This window comes from Pseudophryne corroboree, chromosome 6, assembly GCF_028390025.1.
Source record: "Pseudophryne corroboree isolate aPseCor3 chromosome 6, aPseCor3.hap2, whole genome shotgun sequence".
In the NCBI taxonomy this organism is placed as follows: Eukaryota; Metazoa; Chordata; class Amphibia; order Anura; family Myobatrachidae; genus Pseudophryne; species Pseudophryne corroboree.
The window spans coordinates 2,737,704-2,759,941 of NC_086449.1; the positions used below are offsets into that span (position 1 = coordinate 2,737,704).

Here is a 22,238-nt window from a genome sequence, read left to right on the forward strand (position 1 = left end):
TATATGTGATGTATTTTAGCCATAAAAAAGGTATAATACATTGCTGCCCAGGGCGCCCCCCCCAGCGCCCTGCACCCTCAGTGACCGCTGGTATGAAGTGTGCTGACAACAATGGCGCACAGCTGCAGTGCTGTGCGCTACCTTATGAAGACTGAAAGTCTTCTGCCGCCTGTTTCTGGACCTCTGGACCTCTTCAACTTCGGCATCTGCAAGGGGGGTCGGCGGCGCGGCTCCGGGACCGGACTCCATGGCTGGGCCTGTGTTCGATCCCTCTGGAGCTAATGGTGTCCAGTAGCCTAAGAAGCAAATCCATCCTGCACGCAGGTGAGTTTACTTCTCTCCCCTAAGTCCCTCGTAGCAGTGAGCCTGTTGCCAGCAGGACTCACTGAAAATAAAAAACCTAACTTAAACTTTTATTCTAAGCAGCTCAGGAGAGCCACCTAGATTGCACCCTTCTCGGCCGGGCACAAAAATCTAACTGAGGCTTGGAGGAGGGTCATAGGGGGAGGAGCCAGTGCACACCACCTGATCCTAAAGCTTTTATTATTGTGCCCTGTCTCCTGCGGAGCCGCTATATCCCCATGGTCCTTACGGAGTCCCAGCATCCACTAGGACGTCAGAGAAATAAAGGTTGAGGGATTTTAAGTTCAGAATCGGCCTGACCGAGCCATCCGGCTTCGGGACCACAAACAGGGTTGAATAAAAACCGTCTCCCCATTGTGACGGGGATACTGTGACAATGACTTGCTGTTGACACAGCTTTTGTATTGCAGCACATACTACCTCTCTCTCTGGAAGAGAAACTGGTAAGGCCGATTTGAAAAATCGGTGCGGAGGCACGTCTTGGAATTCCAGCTTGTATCCTTGGGTCACAATATCCAGCACCCAAGGATCTAGGTCCGAGCGAACCCAGACCTGACTGAAGAGTTGAAGATGTGCCCCCACCGGTGCGGACTCCTGCAGCGGAGCCCCAGCGTCATGCGGTGGACTTGGTTGAAGCCGGGGAGGACTTCTGTTCCTGGGAGCTTGCTCCAGCCGGGGATCTTTTACCTGTTCCCTTACCTCTGGCCGCGAGGAAGGAAGAACCACGTCCTTTCCTGAACTTATGCGACCGAAAGGACTGCATCTGGTATTGAGGCATTTCTTTTGCTGTGGAGGGACAAAAGGCAAATAGGAAGACTTACCCGCGGTAGATGTGGAAACCAGGTCCGCGAGACCCTCACCAAACAAAACTTCACCTTTGTAGGGCAGAGCCTCCATGGCCATCTTAGAGTCAGCATCACCATTCCATTGATGAGTCCACAACGCCCTCCTAGCAGAGATTGCCATGGCATTGGCCCTTGATCGCAAGAGGCCAATATCCCTCGCAGCCTCCCTTAGCTAAACAGCTGCGTTCCTAATGTGACCCAGGGTCAAAACTACGCTGTCCCTATCCAGGGTGTCTATGTAAGATAACAAGTTATCTGCCCACTTCTCAATAGCGCTGCTCACCCATGCCGATGCCACGGCCGGCCTGAGTAGCGTACCGGTAGGAACAGAAATAGATTTGAAGGTAGATTCCTGTTTACGATCCGCAGGATCCTTAAGGGCTGCCGTGTCAGGGGACGGAAGCGCCACCTTCTTGGACAAACACGCCAGGGCTTTGTCCACTGGGGGTGATGATTCCCACCGTAACCTATCCGGCGAGGGGAATGGATACGCCATAGGATGTAACTTGGCATCATTATAGTCAACACGAGTCTGAATCCGTGTCGGTATCTGTGTCTGCTACCTGGGTAAATGGACGTTTGAGACCCTGAGGGGGCCTGAGACTGTGATAAAACATCTCCCATGGATTGTCTCCATGTTTGGTTCTGAGACTCAGAATTGTCTAACCTCTTATGCAATAAAGCCACACTTGTATTTAAAACTTTCCACACATCTACCCAATCACCCAATCAGCAGTCGGCGGTGCTGACGGAGTCACTCCCACATTCTGTTCAGCTCCCTCACCAGCCTCCTCCTGGGAAAAGCATTCAATTTCAGACATGTCGACACACACGTACTGACACCCCCAAGCACACTGGGTCATAGGGGACAGCCCCACAGTAAGGTTCTTCAGAGAGACAGAAAGGGAGTTTTCCAGCTCACACCCGGCGCCCCACTGGTCTGAAGGAACTAACCAATGCCCCAGACCCTTAGGCGCTTTTTATATAATAGTAATCAATACCAAATTGCCGTGCCCCCCCCCCCCCCCTCGTTTTGTGCACCCCGTTACTTGTGGTAGCAGTGAAGGGCCAGGAGCAGCGTCTCTGCAGGTGTGCTGTGGAGAAAATGGCGCTGGTTTGAGCTGAGGAGGAAGCCCCGCCCCCTATATGGCGCGCTTCGGTCCCGCGTTTTTTTTATACTGGCCGGGGTCCCTATACATTGCCTAGGCAATGTATATACATGTAGCCAGGTTAAATATGAGGTTTTATTGCTGCCCAGGGCACCCCCCCCACCCCCTGCACCCATGTAGTGCCGCTTGTGTAAGGGAGCAATGGCACGCTGCGCTGTACCTCCGGAAGATCTGAAGTCTTCTGCCGCCTTTGAAGTCTTCTTTGCTTCTTTACTCACCCGGCTTCTTTCTTCTGGCGTCTGTGAGGGGGGTGACGGCGCGGCTCCGGGAACGAGCATCTAGGCGCACCAAGTGATCGAACCCTCTGCAGCTAATGGTGTCCAGTAGCCTAAGAAACAGAGCCCTTGAACTCAGAAGAAGTAGGTCTGACTTCTCTCCCCTCAGTCCCACAATGCAGGGAGCCTGTAGCCAGGTCTCCCTGAAAATAATAAATCTAACAAAAGTCCTTTCAGAGAAACTCAGTAGAGCTCCCCTGTGTGTGTCTAGTCTCTCTGGGCACAGAATCTAACTGGAGTCTGGAGGAGGGGCAGAGGGAGGAGCCACTTCACGCCCATTTAAAGTCTTAAAGTGCCCATGTCTTCTGCGGATCCAGTCTATACCCCATGGTCCTTTTGGAGTCCCCAGCATCCTTTAGGACGTATGAGAATTATAAAATACCCTCCATGAAACCCCACCCCCACAGATTGACACCAACAGGGTAAAGACAAAAAACCACTTACTGGCTGGGGGAGGGCTGCTACCACTGGGGCCGTCTGCCGGCTCCTCTGCCTCCTCCACAGGGTTAGAAGATTGGCCACATACTGTAGGAAAAAAAAACACTGCAACATAAAAAGTTTTCCTCCAAACTTATCGGAAACAGATAAAAACCTACTATACAACTCTGTACCCTTAATACTATAAAGAGAACAGAAAGGAAGGGAGGTACAGTACAGTAGTAAGATACGATGCACAGCACTTACTGGCGGATGGAGGAATGCTGCCGCTGGGGCCTTCCGCCGACTCCTCTTCCTCCTCTTGCCCCCACTGATACTGCTCCCAGCTCTGTTGCAGCAGCATATGGTGACGCTGGCGACGTTCTGTATTACAGTATACCCATAACTCGTACTTGTAATAAGCGTACTGTACAGCAGTCACACACTGTCTTTGCTTAGGTTTTAAGTGAACTAATTGTTCCACAGAACAAAAACAAAAGAAATCCCAAACGCACCATTTACCACACTAGCCCCACACACTAAAATATTATTACAAAAAGCCTCCCTTTAACCATTTACAGCAATGGGCTAACGTTTAGCAAGAAGCTCTGAAATGGTCTATTCCATTGAATTAGCTTTAGTAAAATCTGTGTGTAGTGTTCATTCTAGCACCCTGCACCTTTTCAAATCCTGTGCAGTTCCTCTTTCCAGCCTGGGGTGCTGCTCTCTGCTCTGGTGCTTCTCAGCACACACAGATCTGTATCACAGCACTGAGTAACAGATCAGAGAGTGCTGAGAAGCACCACAGGAGAGAGCGACACCCCAGGCAGGACAGAGGAACTGCACGGATTTTGAAAAGGTGCAGGGTGCTAGAATAAATATTATACATCTGTCAGATACAAAGCATTAATGTAATAAATAGACAGATAAGTAGTGTACTGTACCCTCGCGTAGCTTGGACTGGAGCTTCTGCAGCCTCTGCTGTCCACGCCTCATCAGGTCACTCCACCTCCGCTGCAGGGACCGGATGGTTCTGTCCTGGCCCACCTGCGAGAGGATCTCTCTCCTGGCGCAGGCATACGCCCTCTTCTTCTCCTTGTTGTTGCCCAGTGGCATGTCCCTGTACTTGACCAGGATGAGCAGTTCTTTCTTAGAGTATGGTTTCATACTCCCTGCCTTGTACAGCTGTGCCCTGTGGTACAGTGCTACCATTACTGCGCAGTACACGGAATGAAGGGCTGTGTGTAGATGCAGTGACGCCGCGGAGCGAACGTGTGTGTAGTTTCATGCCATGCTTGTGTGTTAAAAATACGTGTGTGCAGTAGGCAGATCTAATGAGCGTCGGAACAATAATATACAGTAGCACACATATATACACATTTAGTCACAACAGTCATATATGCACATTCACAAATACAGACACACACACACACATACCATCACACAGCGATTGTGGGTCCCAGGGACCCCTTACTTTATTATATTAGTATTTTACTCCATGGTCCCATCACAGTTTATGGGGGGTGAGGACACTGCTAGGGTCAGAGGGCAGTTTCAACAGACTTCAGTGATCGCAAAAACGCGCTATAGCGCGTTTTTTACCCGTTTTTAAAGACATGGGACTCAAGTTTACAAAGTGGGCGGGTCCCCGGGGACGCGCTCCTCATTCCGCCAATCTGTAAGGGGAATTTGTTTAACTGACATGCAGGCCCCGTGCTGGATGATATAAAGAGGAGGTGGATCCAGTTTCCCCTCCTCTTTGGCGCCAGGCTGCTTGCAGAGGAAGGGTGACTCGGTGTCCGTAAGTTTATAGTGCGGATGGGGGACGGGGGTTGCCACAGGGACTCTGAGAGGTGCTGGCAATTATGTGTAGGGATCGGAGTCCGTGATCTAGTGGGTAAAGCTGGGCAAAGTGCCTGGGGCTTCCCGCGGTGCCGTCTGAGGCAGTGGCCGCGCTACCGCTCTTGCTTTGAGAGAACACATCAAAGGCAAGAGCGGTAGCGCGGCCACTGCCTCAGACGGCACCGCGGGAAGCCCCAGGCACTTTGCCCAGCTTTACCCACTAGATCACGGAGGACGCCGATCCCTGCACGTGTGGTGCGTTCCCTGTCTGTGTCCCTGTGTCTGCTACGGCTCGGGGGGGGGGGGGGGAGAGGAGGACGACATCGGTGATTACTGCAGTGTGCCTCAGTGCTCTTACCTGGTGCAGTGTGCCTCAGTGCTCTTACCTGGTGCAGTGTGCCTCAGTGCTCTTACCTGGTGCAGTGTGCCTCAGTGCTCTTACCTGGTGCAGTGTGTCTCAGTGCTCTTACCTGGTGCAGTGTGTCTCAGTGCTCTTACCTGGTGCAGTGTGCCTCAGTGCTCTTACCTGGTGCAGTGTGCCTCAGTGCTCTTACCTGGTGCAGTGTGCCTCAGTGCTCTTACCTGGTGCAGGGTGCCTCAGTGCTCTTATCTGGTGCAGTGTGCCTCAGTGCTTTTACCTGGTGCAGTGTGCCTCAGTGCTTTTACCCGGTCAGTGTGCCTCAGTGCTCTTACCTGGTGCAGTGTGCCTCAGTGCTCTTACCTGGTGCAGTGTGTATAACATGCTCTACCGGGCGCATTGTGTATAACGTGCTTTACTGGGCGCATTGTGTATAACGTGCTTTACTGGGCGCATTGTGTATAACGTGCTTTACTGGGCGCATTGTGTATAACGTGCTTTACTGGGCGCATTGTGTATAACGCGCTCTACCGGGCGCATTGTGTATAACGCGCTCTACCGGGCGCAGTGTGTATAACGCGCTCTGCCTGGCGCAGTGTGTATAACGCGCTCTGCCTGGCACAATGTGTATAACGCCCTCTAACTGGCGCAATGTGTATAACGTGCAATAACTGGAGAAATGTGTATAACGTGCTGTACCTGGTGCAAAGTGTATAACGTGCTGTACCTGGTGCAAAGAGTATAACGTGCTGTACCTGGTGCATTGTGTATAACGTGCTGTACCTGGTGCATTGTGTATAACGTGCTGTACCTGGTGCATTGTGTATAACGTGCTGTACCTGGTGCATTGTGTATAACGTGCTGTACCTGGTGCATTGTGTATAACGTGCTGTACCTGGTGCATTGTGTATAACGTGCTGTACCTGGCGCAATATGTATAAAGTGCTCTACCTGGCGCAGTGTGCATAGGAGGTTCTACCTGGTGCAATGTGTATAAACGGCACTACTGTGTGGTGTAATGTGAATTGGCACTATTATGTGGTCACGCCCCTTCCCCACGAAGCCACGCCCCTAAAATGTTGTGGCGCGCATTCCCTCTGCTTTGCGGTCTGGGAAGTGGGACACCAATTCACTTCCTGCCTAATGCTACACAGCCCAGCAGCATTGTCACCCCCATCACCCCAGCTTGCAACACTTTTGTAGTGTCCAAACAAGATTAAGTTTAAAAGAACCTTCATTCCGATGGGACCCAGAAAAAGACCGGTAGGACCCCAATTTTCAAAAGTGTGGGGTCCCTGGGACCCACTTTTTTTTGGGCTCAGCGCGATCACTGACAGTGCTGGGGATAGGTAGCAGTTGGGGGTAGATGGGTTAATGGCAAGCAGTAGTGGGCTAAGGGCAAGCAGTAGTGGGCTAAGGGCAGGCAATGAAGGGGTAAAGGCAAGCAAAAGTGGGCTAAGGGCAAGCAGAAGTGGGCTAAGGGCAAGCAGAAGTGGGCTAAGGGCAAGCAATGAAGGGGTAAGGAGGGGTAAGGAGGGGTAAGTGCAGACAACAGTTGGGACAGTGCTGAGGGGCAAGGAGAAGTTAGGGACAGGCAGTGCTGAGGGCAGGGAGGGGTAAGGGTAGAGAACAGGGGTACTATGCACCACTGTAGTACATATCATGCATGTCTCGCATGAGAGAAGTCACATGTCCGGGCAGAAAATTCTTCCGAGCTGGACCTGGGAGAGCTGCACAACAGGAGACACTAAGCTTGGGTGCACAAGACTCTGTAGGTGCTCTCCAGAGCCCACCACTAGTTGCACAGCCAATGTCCGGGTACACTAGCACGAGCAGGGCTAATGCCAGGTAGAGGTGGTAGGATAAAGTCAAGGTGCCGTCAAAATGCAGACACCTAGAGAATCGGGAGACAAACGTCGGAATTCCAAACGCAATTATTGCAGACGGCTTAGAGGCAGGTGGGAGATTAGGTGCTGCCTGGAAGTAGGGGGTTGGGTTAGGCTTTGGCACTAAGGGGGGGAAGGGGGGGGGGGGGGGGGGGGAATGGTTAGAGTTAGGCTGCATAACATGGGGGGGGGGGGGGGTGTTTAGGCACCACCAAGGGGATGTTAGGGTCAGGCACTAGAAGGGGATGTTAGGGTCAGGCACTAGAAGGGGATGTTAGGGTCAGGCTGGGGTTAGAGAGGGTTAGAGGGTAGGGGACAGAGAGGACACTCTTACCTCCCACTGTTCAGATTGCCGGCATATCATACTGAACCCCTGGTCCCACACACACACACACAGACACGGAGAGTTAGCAGGTAAAAGAGACGGCAGATGTTAGTCACAAAGAACAACATTCTCGCAACAGGAGAACGGACCAGCGGCTAATGCCATACAAACCCATAAAAGCTAGGTGCGTCAGGGTGGGCGCCCTGCGGAGCCAATGCACTTCGCAGAAAGAGAATTAACCACGGTAAGTCTACCATAACTCATATTCTGCAGCAGGGGTACATTGTGTTCCGAAAACAGTTCCTCATGGGAGGGGACGCGCCTTAGAGAACCGGTGTCCAAAGGAAGCATCCTGGGAGGCGAAGTATCAAAGGCATAGAACCTGATGAACATGTTCACCGAGGACCACAAAGCCACCTTGCACAATTGTTCTGCGGACGCGCCATGGCGGGCCGCCCAGGAAGGTCCAACAGACCGAGAAGAATGGACTTTAATAGCAGCAGGAACTAGAAGTCCAGCCTGCGCATAAGCTTGTGCAATCACCATTCTTATCCATCTGGCCAAGGTCTGCTTATTTCGCAGGCCAGCCACGTTTGTAGAAACCAAACAAGACAAAAAAGTGTATCTGACCTCCGGATAGAGGCAGTCCTCACCGCATATATCCAGAGAGCCCTTACCACATCCAAAGATCGCTCTTTGGAGGACAAATCGAAAGAGATGACGATGAAGGCCGGAACCACAATCTCTTGGTTAAGGTGAAAAGATGACACCACCTTAGGTATAAAACTGACCGGTCACGATGAAATATCAGAAATGGTGGACGACAGGACAATGCACCAAAGTCCGACACTCTCCTAGCAGAGGTAATAGCCAGCAAGAACAGGACCTTGGCCATGAGCCATTTTAGGTCCGCTGACTCAAGAGGAATGCTGTGCATTCAGGACAACAGACAGATCCCATGGAGCCACGAGGGATAAACGGAGGCTGAATGTATGAACATCGGTATAGATGCAATTTTACTCTGAAACCACACCGACAAGGTAGATATGTGAACCTTAACGGAGGCCAGATGAAGGCCTAAGTCCAGGCCTTATTGCAGGAAAGCCAGAATCCTGGAAGTTCTGAATCTGTATGTATAATTTCTTATCAGCACACCAGGTGAAGTAAGAATTCCAGACCCTGTAGTAAATCCAGGGGCAGATGCCGGTTTGCAGGCTTTCAACATAGTTTGCATAAGCCTCTCTGAGAATCCTTTGGCCCTCAAGAATGATGCTTCAAGAGTCACGCCGTCAAAGCCAGTCTGGCCAGGTCCGGATAGACACAAGGGCCCGTACGAGCAGGTCTGGGCGCTGAGAAAGTAGAAGAGGATGCCGTCGATAAACCCTGCAGGTCTGAGAACCAATGTCGTCTGGGCCACACTGGAGCGACTAGAAGTAGTATTCCTCCTTCTTGCTTGAACTTTCGCTGGACCCCTGGGCAGGAGTGACACTGAAAGAACACGTAGGACAGCCGAAAGTTACAGTGAATGGCTAGTGCGTCCACGAACACTGCTTGAGGATCCCTGGTCCTTGATCCGAAGACCTGAACCTTGCGATTGTGTCGATACACCATCAGGTCTACATCCGGTAGGCCCCACTTGTCTACTAGGAGTTGAAAGACTTCCAGATGAAGACTCCACTCTCCAGCATGCACGTCTTGGTGACTGAGGAAGTCGGCTTCCCAGTTTAGAACGACCGGAATGAACACTGCCGATATTGCTGGCAGATGGTGTTCCACCCAATGAAGGATTTTGGACACTTCCATCATTGCCATTCGGCTTCGAGTGCCACCTTGATGGTTTATGTAAGCCAGCGTGGTGGCATTGTATAACCGTTCTTGAATCGGCCTGTGCTGTACTAGAGGCAGGGCAAGAGTTAACGCATTGAACACCGCCCGCAACTCCAGAATGTTTATTGGGAGGAGTGACTCATGCTTAGTCCAGCGACCCTGAAAAGAGTGTTGCTCCAACACCGCACCCCATCCCCTCAGACTGGCGCCCGTAGTCCGCAGGAACCAGTCAGGGATCCAGAAGGGACAGCCCCTGCTTAATTGCTGGTCCTGTAGTCACCAGGTTAGTGACAGACGAACCTTCGGAGTTAAAGTGATCATGTGAGATCTGATCCGATGAGGTAGGCCGTCCAACTCGGAAAAGATTAACCTCTGCAGAGGATGAGAATTAAATTGAGCGTACTCTACCATGTCGAAAGCAGACACCATCAGGCCAAGTACTTGCATCAACTAGTGTATCAACACTCTGGGGCGACAAAGGAAGCATCTTATCCTGTCCTGAAGCTTCAGGACCTTTTCTGGAGACAGAAACAGCAGTTGACTGTGTGTGTCCAGAAGTGCCCCCATGCTCTGAGCTGGGACCAGCGAGGACTTCTTCCAACTGGTGAGCCACCCGTGGGCTCAGAGGAAGCTTACCATCAGTTGCAGATGACTGAAAAGGAAATCGTGGGAGTTTGCCAGAATCAGCAAGTTGTCCAGATACGGCAGGTTTCTGACTCCCTGGCGACGGAGGTGGGCCGCCATACGGCCATGACTTTGGTGAAGATCCGAGGGGCCGTAGCCAGTCCAAATGGCAGAGCCTGGAACTGATAGTGGAGGTTGCCAATAGCAAACCGCAGATACTGCTGATGTGATTTGGCAATAGGCATACACAGGTACGCATCGTGTATAACCAGGGATACCATATAGTCTCCGGGTTCCATCGCCAGTACAATTAAGTGCAGCGTTTCCATACGAAACCTGGACACTCTCACAAACTTGTTCATTGAATTGAGGCTGAGTATTGGCCGGAAAGACCCACTGGGTTTCGGAACTAGAAACAGGGTCAAGTAGTAACCTCTGCTGCTCTGGGACAGAGGTACTGGCACCACCACTCCTGTATCCAGGAGGGAACTCACAACCTTTTGCAAAGCTTGCGCCTTTAACGGATCCGAGGGTATAACTGTGGAGAAAAACTGGCGAGGGGGTTTAAAAGAGACTGAGTACCCGTGAGAGACAACTTCCCGCACCCATGCATCTGAAGTGGTCCTTAAAATCAGACCTGGATGAACTGCAGAAGTCAGCCTCCCACGCTGGGGTTCCCCAAGGGGAGGCCCGCCCCGTCATGCTGGTCTTTTTTAGAAGCAGGCTGACGGGCCGCCCAGGACTGCTTTGTCTTGGACATTGTGGTTTTGGGAGCACGAGATTGTCTCAGGTATGCCTGACCTTTTGCCTTCTGTGCCGAAGGATTAGTATTTGGGAGGAAGGCAGTCTTAGCAGCCGCCAATTCAGATACAATTTTATTTAGGTCTTCCCCAAACAAAACGTCCCCCTTAAAGCGAGTACCTCCAAGGTCTTTTCTGGAGTCTAGGTGCACCTTCCATGACCTCAACCACAGAATACGGTGAGCGAGGATGGACGTAGTCGATGACTTGACCGCCAACACACCTGCCTCAGAGGACGCCTCCTGGATATAATAGGCGGCAGTGGTGATGTGAGACAGTTATTGTCTGGCAGATATATCCTCGGGCAGATCTTCCTCTAATGCAGTGATTTGCAACCTTTTCTAAATTCGTGGCACACTAAACTACATTTTTAAATTGCCAAGGCACACCATCAGTGTTTTGGCCCCACAGTAATAAAACACATTGGCTCCCACTGTAATAGATTTATATTAATGCCACGCACATGCCCCCCCCCCCCCCCCCCCATAGTAATGCCACACACATGCCCCCCCCATAGTAATGCCACACACATGCCCCCCCCATAGTAATGCCACACACATGCCCCCCCCCATAGTAATGCCACACACATGCCCCCACCATAGTAATGCCACACACATGCCCCCACCATAGTAATGCCACACACATGCCCCCACCATAGTAATGCCACACACATGCCCCCACCATAGTAATGCCACACACATGCCCCCCCATAGTAATGCCACACACATGCCCCCCCCATAGTAATGCCACACACATGCCCCCCCATAGTAATGCCACACACATGCCCCCCCATAGTAATGCCACACATATGCCCTCCCATAGTAATATCACGCACATGCCCCCCCCCCCATAGTAATGCCACACACCTGCCCCCCCCATAGTAATGCCACACACCTGCCCCCCCCATAGTAATGCCACACACCTGCCCCCTACCATAGTAATTCCTTGCACATTAATGATAGATATATATATACATAACCTTAAATCTTCCCCTCTCAGAGGGGAGAAGTGGGGAGCACTGGGAGAAGTGGGGAGCACTGGGAGAAGTGGGGAGCACTGGGAGAAGGCAGCTTGGAGGAGCAGCAGCGAGTGAGTATGCACTGCAGGCTGGGGGAATGCGATGTGTGTGACCCGAGTGTCACCATAAGTCACGGGCTGGCTGACGCGGAAGAGCAGCGCTGGCGATTAGGTGTGGTGGCGGCGCTGGGTCTGTGTGCGGGCGGCAGCAGGACTGTGTGGCGGGAGACGGCACACCTGTTAAAAAAGGCTGCTCTAACGCCTGAAACCACGCCTCAATACCTTTAGCAGCCCAGGAGGCAGCAGTAGTGGGTCTATGTACAGCACCTGGAAGGTAGTAAATAGACATCAGGCATCCCTCCACACGCTCATCTGTCGCTTCTTTCAGTGAGGTGACAGTGGTGACAGGCAGAGTGGACGACACCACTAGGCGGGTGACATGAGAATCCACCGGTGGTGAATTTTCCCACTTGTTACATAACTCTGCAGGGAGAGGATAGCGAGCTAAGGCCCGTCTAGAGAGGGAATTTCTTCCCTGGAGTAGACCAGGGCTCCTGCCTGATGTCCACCAAATGGTCAGAATGGGGTAACAGATTTTTATCCACCTTCTGACGTTTATACATATCAGTTTTCATAGCCACAGTAGTGGAATCCTCATCATCAGTGATTTGTAGGATCTACTTAATAGCAACCACAAGAGCAGGGACAACAATCTGCAATGGAGAATTCTCATCAGAAACACCTGATTCAGTGTCTGACAGGACAGTACGCTCCCCCTCCTCTTCCGATGAAACATCCGAGAGATTAGTGGATTGTGAGGAGGAAGCAGCCGCTTAGATGACCCAGAGACACTAGAGAGACCTGGAGTAGATTTTTGTCTGACCAAGGAATGACTTAATTGCTGCAACTGGTTAGACACATTTTCCGCCCAAGACGGATTAACCATAGGAAAATTTGTGGCTGTAGTGGCACAGGTGGTCCCGTAAGGCGTTACACCATAGTACCCAGTAGGTTTGTGAACGCAGCCTAGGGTGGCTCCTGATTGGTTACAGGAGCTGCGGACTCACTGGTAAATGTATGATACATAGTACACAGACCATCATACACAGGGGGGACTCTGGTAAATCTTTGGTGATGATCCGGTCTGTGGACGCTCCCAGAGCATGATGCAGGAGCGTCCACAGACCGGATCATCGCAGCGGGTAAGTCCTGAGCTGTGCAGCTCTCTGCACAGGCATTCGCACCCCTGCACAGCAACTACCCCCTCCCCCCGTAGGCGGCAACTACCTGATCGTAGCAGTGCAAAAATCACCTGCTTGCAATCAGATTGTAATGAGTGCCCTTGTACACAAATGCAACAACAGAGCGGTTTAGTACGATAAAGCCAAAGTACAACACCTGCAAATAAATTCTTCAGTACGTGACTGAGTACACAGTACACAACACCTGTGAATAAATCCAGTATTATGTGACTGAGTATACAGTAGGTACATAATAGGTAAATACTGTGACGCACTATATATTAACCCAGACGCACCTAGGGGGTCATTAAGAGTTGTTCACTCACTAGCAGTTTTTAGCAGCCGTGCAAACGCTATGCCGCCTCCAACTGGGAGTGTATTTTAGCTTAGCAGAAGTGCGAACGAAAGGATCGCAGAGCAGCTACAAAGTTTTTTTGTGCAGTTTCAGAGTAGCTCAAAACCTACTCAGCGCTTGCGATCACTTCAGACTGTTCAGTTCCGGATTTGACGTCACGAACACGCCTTGCGTTCGCCCAGCCACGCCTGCGTTTTTCCTGACAAGCCTGCGTTTTTCCAAACACGCTCTGAAAACGGTCAGTTGACACCCAGAAACACCCTCTTCCTGTCAATCACTCTGCGGTCAGCAGTGCGACTGAAAAGCATCGCTAGACCCTGTGTGAAACTACATCGGCCGTTGTAAAAGTACATCACACGTGCGCATTGCGCCGCATACGCAGAACTGGCTTTTTTGGCCTGATCACTGCACAACGAACGAATGCAGCTAGCGAACAACTCGGAATTACCCCCCTAGTCCCTTAGGGTTCGGATGGGGTGTTAGTACACCAGACCAGTACTCAATACCCCGGTGGTCTAGTGGAGTCCCTGCTCGGTGACAGTGTCCACGCCAGCCTTGCAGTCCGTCTCCCTAGACCACGATGTAATAGCGGGTGCCGCCTGGTGTACCCTCTTACCTCCTCCCTTCGTAGCAGCCACGCGAACCAGGAGAGCGTCTGCGACCGTGTGCCTAAAGCCGGAGAGTCTACGTCGCAAGTACCCGGGAACAGGCCGCGGGAGTATGCGACGCCTCTTGGGAGGTGACGGAGCAGCAGCACAGAATGTCACACTGACAAATCAGCGCTGCGGCCCTTGAAGTCTTCTTAGAAAGCTTTTCAGGGCTGCCCAGCGCAGCCCTCCTGTTACCTGCTCTGCAGGCACCAACTCGAAAACTGAGCTCACAGTGCCTGGAGGCGGGGTTATACAGAGGAGGCCCCAATGCATCCTGGGAAAGCCTAAAGGTTTAGCCTGTTGGTGTCAGGATCAAGATCCACTCTACACCCTGATGTTTTCCTGTGGAACACAATGTACCCTGCTACAGAAACCTGGAGTACGCCAGGCGAAAAAGTGCCTTCCCCTCTTGTCCGCACATCTCAGATCACAACTCATCACATTCCAAGCAGTATAACCAGCTGCACCTGTGTGTAATGCCCACGTGTATATACCGCTGCACCTGTGTGTAATGCCCACGTGTATATACCGCTGCACCAGTGTATAATGCCCACGTGTATATACCGCTGCACCTGTGTATAATGCCCACGTGTATATACCGCTGCACCTGTGTATAATGCCCACATGTATATACCGCTGCACCTGTGTATAATGCCCACATGTATATACCGCTGCACCTGTGTATAATGCCCACATGTATATACCGCTGCACCTGTGTATAATGCCCAACATGTATATACCACTGCACCTGTGTATAATGCCCAACATGTATATACCGCTGCACCTGTGTGTAATGCCCACATGTATATACTGCTGCTCCTGTGTGTAATGCCCACATGTATATACCGCTGCACCTGTGTATAATGCCCAAATGTATATACTGCTGCACCTGTGTATAATGCCCACATGTATATACTGCTGCACCTGTGTATAATGCCCACATGTATATACTGCAGCTCCTGTGTATAATGCCCACATGTATATACTGCTGCACCTGTGTATAATGCCCACATGTATATACTGCAGCTCCTGTGTATAATATCCACATGTATATACTGCAGCTCCTGTGTATAATGTCCACATGTATATACTGCTGCACCTGTGTATAATGCCCACATGTATATACTGCTGCACCTGTGTATAATGCCCACATGTATATACTGCTGCACCTGTGTATAATGCCCAGGGCCGGTTCGAATGCCCTCGGCGCCCCGGGCAGGGGAGGGGGCGTGGCTTACTACAGGGGGCGTGGTCAGTCACGCCCCCTGTATAGCAGAAGCGCCGCTTAAATGCTGAGCGGTGCGCGATGACGTCATCGCGCACCGCACAGCAAAAGGTCCTCTCCGCGAAGGGAAACTAGACGCGTAGTGTCTAGTTCCTTTCGCGGAGAGGACCTTTGCTGTGCGGTGCGTGATGACGTCATCGCGCACCGCTCAGTAATGGTCCTCTATGCGAAGGGAAACTAGACGCTACGCGTCTAGTTCCCTTCACGGGACCAGAGTCACCAGAGCCGCAGGAGCCGGGGGGGGACAGCGGGCAGCGGAGGGCACAGCAGAGGCGGATCTTGCCATGGTGCGGCGCCCTCCGGATGGCGCCAGCGCCCTCCGGAAGGCGGCGCCCCGGGCAAAAGTACTGCTTGCCCGTGGCAAGATCCGCTACTGATAATGCCCACATGTATATACTGCTGCACCTGTGTATAATGCCCACATGTATGTACTGCTGCACCTGTGTATAATATCCACATGTATATACTGCTGCACCTGTGTATAATGCCCACATGTATATACTGCAGCTCCTGTGTATAATATCCACATGTATATACTGCAGCTCCTGTGTATAATGTCCACATGTATATACTGCTGCACCTGTGTATAATGTCCACATGTATATACTGCTGCACTTGTGTATAATGCCCACATGTATATACTGCTGCTCCTGTGTATAATATCCACATGTATATACTGCAGCTCCTGTGTATAATGCCCACATGCATATACCGCTGCCCCTGTGTATAATGCCCACATGTATATATACCGCTGCCCCTGTGTATAATGCCCACATGTATATACTGCTGCACCTGTGTATAATGTCCACATGTATATACTGCTGCACCTGTGTATAATGTCCACATGTATATACTGCTGCACTTGTGTATAATGCCCACATGTATATACTGCAGCTCCTGTGTATAATATCCACATGTATATACTGCAGCTCCTGTGTATAATATCCACATGTATATACTGCAGCTCCTGTGTATAATATCCACATGTATATACTGCAGCTCCTGTGTATAATGTCCACATGTATATACTGCTGCACCTGTGTATAATGTCCACATGTATATACCGCTGCACTTGTGTATAATGCCCACATGTATATACCGCTGCACCTGTATATAATGCCCACATGTATATACTGCTGCACCTGTGTATAATGTCCACATGTATATACTGCTGCACTTGTGTATAATGCCCACATGTATATACTGCTGCTCCTGTGTATAATATCCACATGTATATACTGCAGCTCCTGTGTATAATGCCCACATGCATATACCGCTGCACCTGTGTATAATGCCCACATGTATATATACCGCTGCCCCTGTGTATAATGCCCACATGTATATATACCGCTGCCCCTGTGTATAATGCCCACATGTATATACTGCTGCACCTGTGTATAATGTCCACATGTATATACTGCTGCACCTGTGTATAATGTCCACATGTATATACTGCTGCACTTGTGTATAATGCCCACATGTATATACTGCAGCTCCTGTGTATAATATCCACATGTATATACTGCAGCTCCTGTGTATAATATCCACATGTATATACTGCAGCTCCTGTGTATAATATCCACATGTATATACTGCAGCTCCTGTGTATAATGTCCACATGTATATACTGCTGCACCTGTGTATAATGTCCACATGTATATACTGCTGCACTTGTGTATAATGCCCACATGTATATACCGCTGCACCTGTATATAATGCCCACATGTATATACCGCTGCACCTATGTATAATGCCCACATGTATATACCGCTGCACCTATGTATAATGCCCACATGTATATACTGCAGCTCCTGTGTATAATGCCCACATGCATCCTTGGGCTCATACAGTATACAGTGAGAGGGTCTGGTACTAGTCAGTGCCTCCTCAGCCACGGCACTGAGCTCCCTGATATATACACACACTGTCACACACAGATATACACACACACACACAGATATACATACACACACAGATATACACACACACACAGATATACACACACACACATATATATATATACACACACATACACACACAGCGTCTCCCTCTTGTTACCTTACATACAGTGCAGCCTGTCCTCCTCACTCCTGTGTGGGCAGTGTGGGCACTTCCTGTAGATGCTCCTCCCCTTCCCTCTCCCATGCTGCACCGCTGCTTCCTGTACACTGCCGTGTAGCCCCGCCCCCTGCTCTGACCCCGCCCTCCCATGTCTCCTCTGTTCCCTGCTGCAGGTTGCACACAGTGGGATAAATTTACTAACATAGGAGATCTGAGTAAGATGGGATGTTACCCATAGCAACCAGTTTTTATCAGTGTGTAATAACAGCTGTATACCCCTGTGTTACTGTGTGTGTGGTGATCAGTGTGTAATAGCTGCTGTATACCCCTGTGTTACTGTGTGTGTGTGTGGTGATCAGTGTGTAATAGCTGCTGTATACCCCTGTGTTACTGTGTGTGTGTGGTGATCAGTGTGTAATAGCTGCTGTATACCCCTGTGTTACAGTGTGTGTGTGTTTAGTGATCAGTGTGTAATAGCTGCTGTATACCCCTGTGTTACTGTGTGTGTGTTTAGTGATCAGTGTGTAATAGCTGCTGTATACCCCTGTGTTACTGTGTGTGTGTTTAGTGATCAGTGTGTAATAGCTGCTGTATACCCCTGTGTTACTGTGTGTGTGTGTTTAGTGATCAGTGTGTAATAGCTGCTGTATACCCCTGTGTTACTGTGTGTGCGGTGATCAGTGTGTAATAGCTGCTGTATACCCCTGTGTTACTGTGTGTGTGTTTAGTGATCAGTGTGTAATAGCTGCTGTATACCCCTGTGTTACTGTGTGTGTGTTTAGTGATCAGTGTGTAATAGCTGCTGTATACCCCTGTGTTACTGTGTGTGTGTTTAGTGATCAGTGTGTAATAGCTGCTGTATACCCCTGTGTTACTGTGTGTGTGTTTAGTGATCAGTGTGTAATAGCTGCTGTATACCCCTGTGTTACTGTGTGTGTGTTTAGTGATCAGTGTGTAATAGCTGCTGTATACCCCTGTGTTACTGTGTGTGTGTTTAGTGATCAGTGTGTAATAGCTGCTGTATACCCCTGTGTTACTGTGTGTGTGTTTAGTGATCAGTGTGTAATAGCTGCTGTATACCCCTGTGTTACTGTGTGTGTGTGTTTAGTGATCAGTGTGTAATAGCTGCTGTATACCCCTGTGTTACTGTGTGTGCGGTGATCAGTGTGTAATAGCTGCTGTATACCCCTGTGTTACTGTGTGTGTGTTTAGTGATCAGTGTGTAATAGCTGCTGTATACCCCTGTGTTACTGTGTGTGTGTGTAGTGATCAGTGTGTAATAGCTGCTGTATACCCCTGTGTTACTGTGTGTGTGTTTAGTGATCAGTGTGTAATAGCTGCTGTATACCCCTGTGTTACTGTGTGTGTGTTTAGTGATCAGTGTGTAATAGCTGCTGTATACCCCTGTGTTACAGTGTGTGTGTGTTTAGTGATCAGTGTGTAATAGCTGCTGTATACCCCTGTGTTACTGTGTGTGTGTGTAGTGATCAGTGTGTAATAGCTGCTGTATACCCCTGTGTTACTGTGTGTGTGTTTAGTGATCAGTGTGTAATAGCTGCTGTATACCCCTGTGTTACTGTGTGTGTGTAGTGATCAGTGTGTAATAGCTGCTGTATACCCCTGTGTTACTGTGTGTGTGTTTAGTGATCAGTGTGTAATAGCTGCTGTATACCCCTGTGTTACAGTGTGTGTGTGTTTAGTGATCAGTGTGTAATAGCTGCTGTATACCCCTGTGTTACAGTGTGTGTGTGTTTAGTGATCAGTGTGTAATAGCTGCTGTATACCCCTGTGTTACAGTGTGTGTGTGTTTAGTGATCAGTGTGTAATAGCTGCTGTATACCCCTGTGTTACTGTGTGTGTGTGTAGTGATCAGTGTGTAATAGCTGCTGTATACCCCTGTGTTACTGTGTGTGTGTTTAGTGATCAGTGTGTAATAGCTGCTGTATACCCCTGTGTTACTGTGTGTGTGTGTAGTGATCAGTGTGTAATAGCTGCTGTATACCCCTGTGTTACAGTGTGTGTGTGTTTAGTGATCAGTGTGTAATAGCTGCTGTATACCCCTGTGTTACTGTGTGTGTGTGTGTGTGTGTGTGTGTGTGTGTGTGTAGTGATCAGTGTGTAATAGCTGCTGTATTCCCCTGTGTTACTGTGTGTGTGTGTGTGTGTGTGTGTGTGTAGTGATCAGTGTGTAATAGCTGCTGTATACCCCTGTGTTACTGTGTGTGTGTGTGTGTGTGTGTGTGTGTGTGTGTGTGTGTGTAGTGATCAGTGTGTAATAGCTGCTGTATTCCCCTGTGTTACTGTGTATGTGTGTGTGTGTAGTGATCAGTGTGTAATAGCTGCTGTATACCCCTGTGTTACTGTGTGTGTGTGTGTGTTTAGTGATCAGTGTGTAATAGCTGCTGTATACCCCTGTTACTGTGTGTGTGTGTGTGTGTGTGTGTGTGTGTGTAGTGATCAGTGTGTAATAGCTGCTGTATACCCCTGTGTTACTGTGTGTGTGTGTGTGTGTGTGTAGTGATCAGTGTGTAATAGCTGCTGTATACCCCTGTGTTACTGTGTGTGTGTGTGTGTGTGTGTGTGTGTGTGTGTTTAGTGATCAGTGTGTAATAGCTGCTGTATACCCCTGTGTTACTGTGTGTGTGTGTGTGTGTGTGTGTGTGTGTGTGTGTGTGTGTGTGTGTGTGTGTAGTGATCAGTGTGTAATAGCTGCTGTATACCCCTGTGTTACTGTGTGTGTGTGTGTGTGTGTGTGTGTGTGTTTAGTGATCAGTGTGTAATAGCTGCTGTATACCCCTGTGTTACTGTGTGTGTGTGTGTGTGTGTGTGTGTGTGTGTGTAGTGATCAGTGTGTAATAGCTGCTGTATACCCCTGTTACTGTGTGTGTGTGTGTGTGTGTGTGTGTGTGTGTGTGTAGTGATCAGTGTGTAATAGCTGCTGTATACCCCTGTGTTACTGTGTGTGTGTGTGTGTGTGTGTGTGTGTGTGTAGTGATCAGTGTGTAATAGCTGCTGTATACCCCTGTGTTACTGTGTGTGTGTGTGTGTGTGTGTGTGTGTGTTTAGTGATCAGTGTGTAATAGCTGCTGTATACCCCTGTGTTACTGTGTGTGTGTGTGTGTGTGTGTGTGTGTGTGTGTGTGTAGTGATCAGTGTGTAATAGCTGCTGTATACCCGTGTTACTGTGTGTGTGTGTGTGTGTGTGTGTGTGTGTGTGTGTAGTGATCAGTGTGTAATAGCTGCTGTATACCCCTGTGTTACTGTGTGTGTGTGTGTGTGTGTGTGTGTGTGTAGTGATCAGTGTGTAATAGCTGCTGCATACCCCTGTGTTACTCTGTGTGTGTGTGTGTGTGTGTGTGTGTAGTGATCAGTGTGTAATAGCTGCTGCATACCCCTGCGTTACTCTGTGTGTGTGTGTGTGTGTGTGTGTGTGTGTGTGTAGTGATCAGTGTGTAATAGCTGCAGTATACCCCTGTGTTACTGTGTGTGTGTGTGTGTGTGTGTGTGTGTGTGTGTGTGTGTGTGTGTTAGCAGCTGTATACCCCTGTGTTACTGTGTGTGTGTGTGTGTGTGTCTGTGTGTGTGGTGATCAGTGTGTAATAGCTGCTGTATACCCCTGTGTTACTGTGTGTGTGTGTAGTGATCAGTGTGTAATAGCTGCTGTATACCCCTGTGTTACTGTGTGTGTGTGTGTGTGTGTAGTGATCAGTGTGTAATAGCTGCTGCATACCCCTGTGTTACTGTGTGTGTGTGTGTGTGTGTGTGTGTGTGTGTGTGTGTGTATAGTGATCAGTGTGTAATAGCAGCTGTATACCCCTGTGTTACTGTGTGTGTGTGTGTGTGTGTGTGTGTATAGTGATCAGTGTGTAATAGCTGCTGTATACCCCTGTGTGTGTGTGTGTGTGTGTGTGTAGTGATCAGTGTGTAATAGCTGCTGCATACCCCTGTGTTACTCTGTGTGTGTGTGTGTGTGTGTGTGTGTGTGTGTGTGTGTAGTGATCAGTGTGTAATAGCTGCTGTATACTCCTGTGTTACTGTGTGTGTGTGTGTGTGTGTGTGTGTAGTGATCAGTGTGTAATAGCTGCTGTATACCCGTGTTACTGTGTGTGTGTGTGTGTGTGTGTGTGTGTGTGTGTGTGTGTGTATAGTGATCAGTGTGTAATTGCTGCTGTATACCCCTGTGTTAGTGTGTGTGTGTGTGTGTGTGTGTGTGTGTAGTGATCAGTGTGTAATAGCTGCTGCATACCCCTGTGTTACTCTGTGTGTGTGTGTGTGTGTGTATAGTGATCAGTGTGTAATAGCAGCTGTATACCCCTGTGTTACTGTGTGTGTGTGTGTGTATAGTGATCAGTGTGTAATTGCTGCTGTATACCCCTGTGTTAGTGTGTGTGTGTGTGTGTGTGTGTGTGTGTGTGTAGTGATCAGTGTGTAATAGCTGCTGCATACCCCTGTGTTACTCTGTGTGTGTGTGTGTGTGTGTGTGTATAGTGATCAGTGTGTAATAGCAGCTGTATACCCCTGTGTTACTGTGTGTGTGTGTAGTGATCAGTGTGTAATAGCTGCTGCATACCCCTGTGTTACTGTGTGTGTGTGTGTGTGTGTGTGTGTGTGTGTGTGTAGTGATCAGTGTGTAATAGCTGCTGCATACCCCTGTGTTACTCTGTGTGTGTGTGTGTGTGTGTGTGTGTCTGTGTGTATAGTGATCAGTGTGTAATAGCTGCTGCATACCCCAGTGTTACTCTGTGTGTGTGTGTGTGTGTGTGTGTGTGTGTGTGTGTGTGTAGTGATCAGTGTGTAATAGCTGCTGCATACCCCTGTGTGAGTGTGTGTGTGTGTGTGTGTGTGTGTGTGTATAGTGATCAGTGTGTAATAGCTGCTGCATACCCCTGTGTTACTGT

The 22,238-nt window shown here is 49.6% G+C and overlaps 1 protein-coding gene across 6 annotated transcripts in view; it reads right to left on the reverse strand.

Annotated features, from left to right (window-relative positions):
- LOC134935858 (zinc-binding protein A33-like) overlaps nucleotides 1-17,434 on the reverse strand; it is a 45,942-nt gene extending 28,508 nt beyond the window's left edge. For 2 of the 6 annotated variants that reach the window (XM_063930683.1, XM_063930682.1), the window contains exons 1-4: nucleotides 17,343-17,428; nucleotides 4,014-4,261; nucleotides 3,337-3,453; nucleotides 3,097-3,177 (exon numbers count right to left, since the gene is read on the reverse strand). In XM_063930683.1, coding sequence (XP_063786753.1) covers nucleotides 3,097-3,177; nucleotides 3,337-3,453; nucleotides 4,014-4,261; nucleotides 17,343-17,344 — 448 coding nt within the window. In that variant the 5' untranslated portion in view covers nucleotides 17,345-17,428. Of the gene's footprint in view, nucleotides 1-3,096; nucleotides 3,178-3,336; nucleotides 3,454-4,013; nucleotides 4,262-17,337 lie in introns of all 6 variants that reach the window. The other 4 variants (XM_063930687.1, XM_063930686.1, XM_063930684.1 and 1 more) reach the window with 3 other exon arrangements.
- Between the last annotated feature and the right edge of the window lie 4,804 nt (nucleotides 17,435-22,238).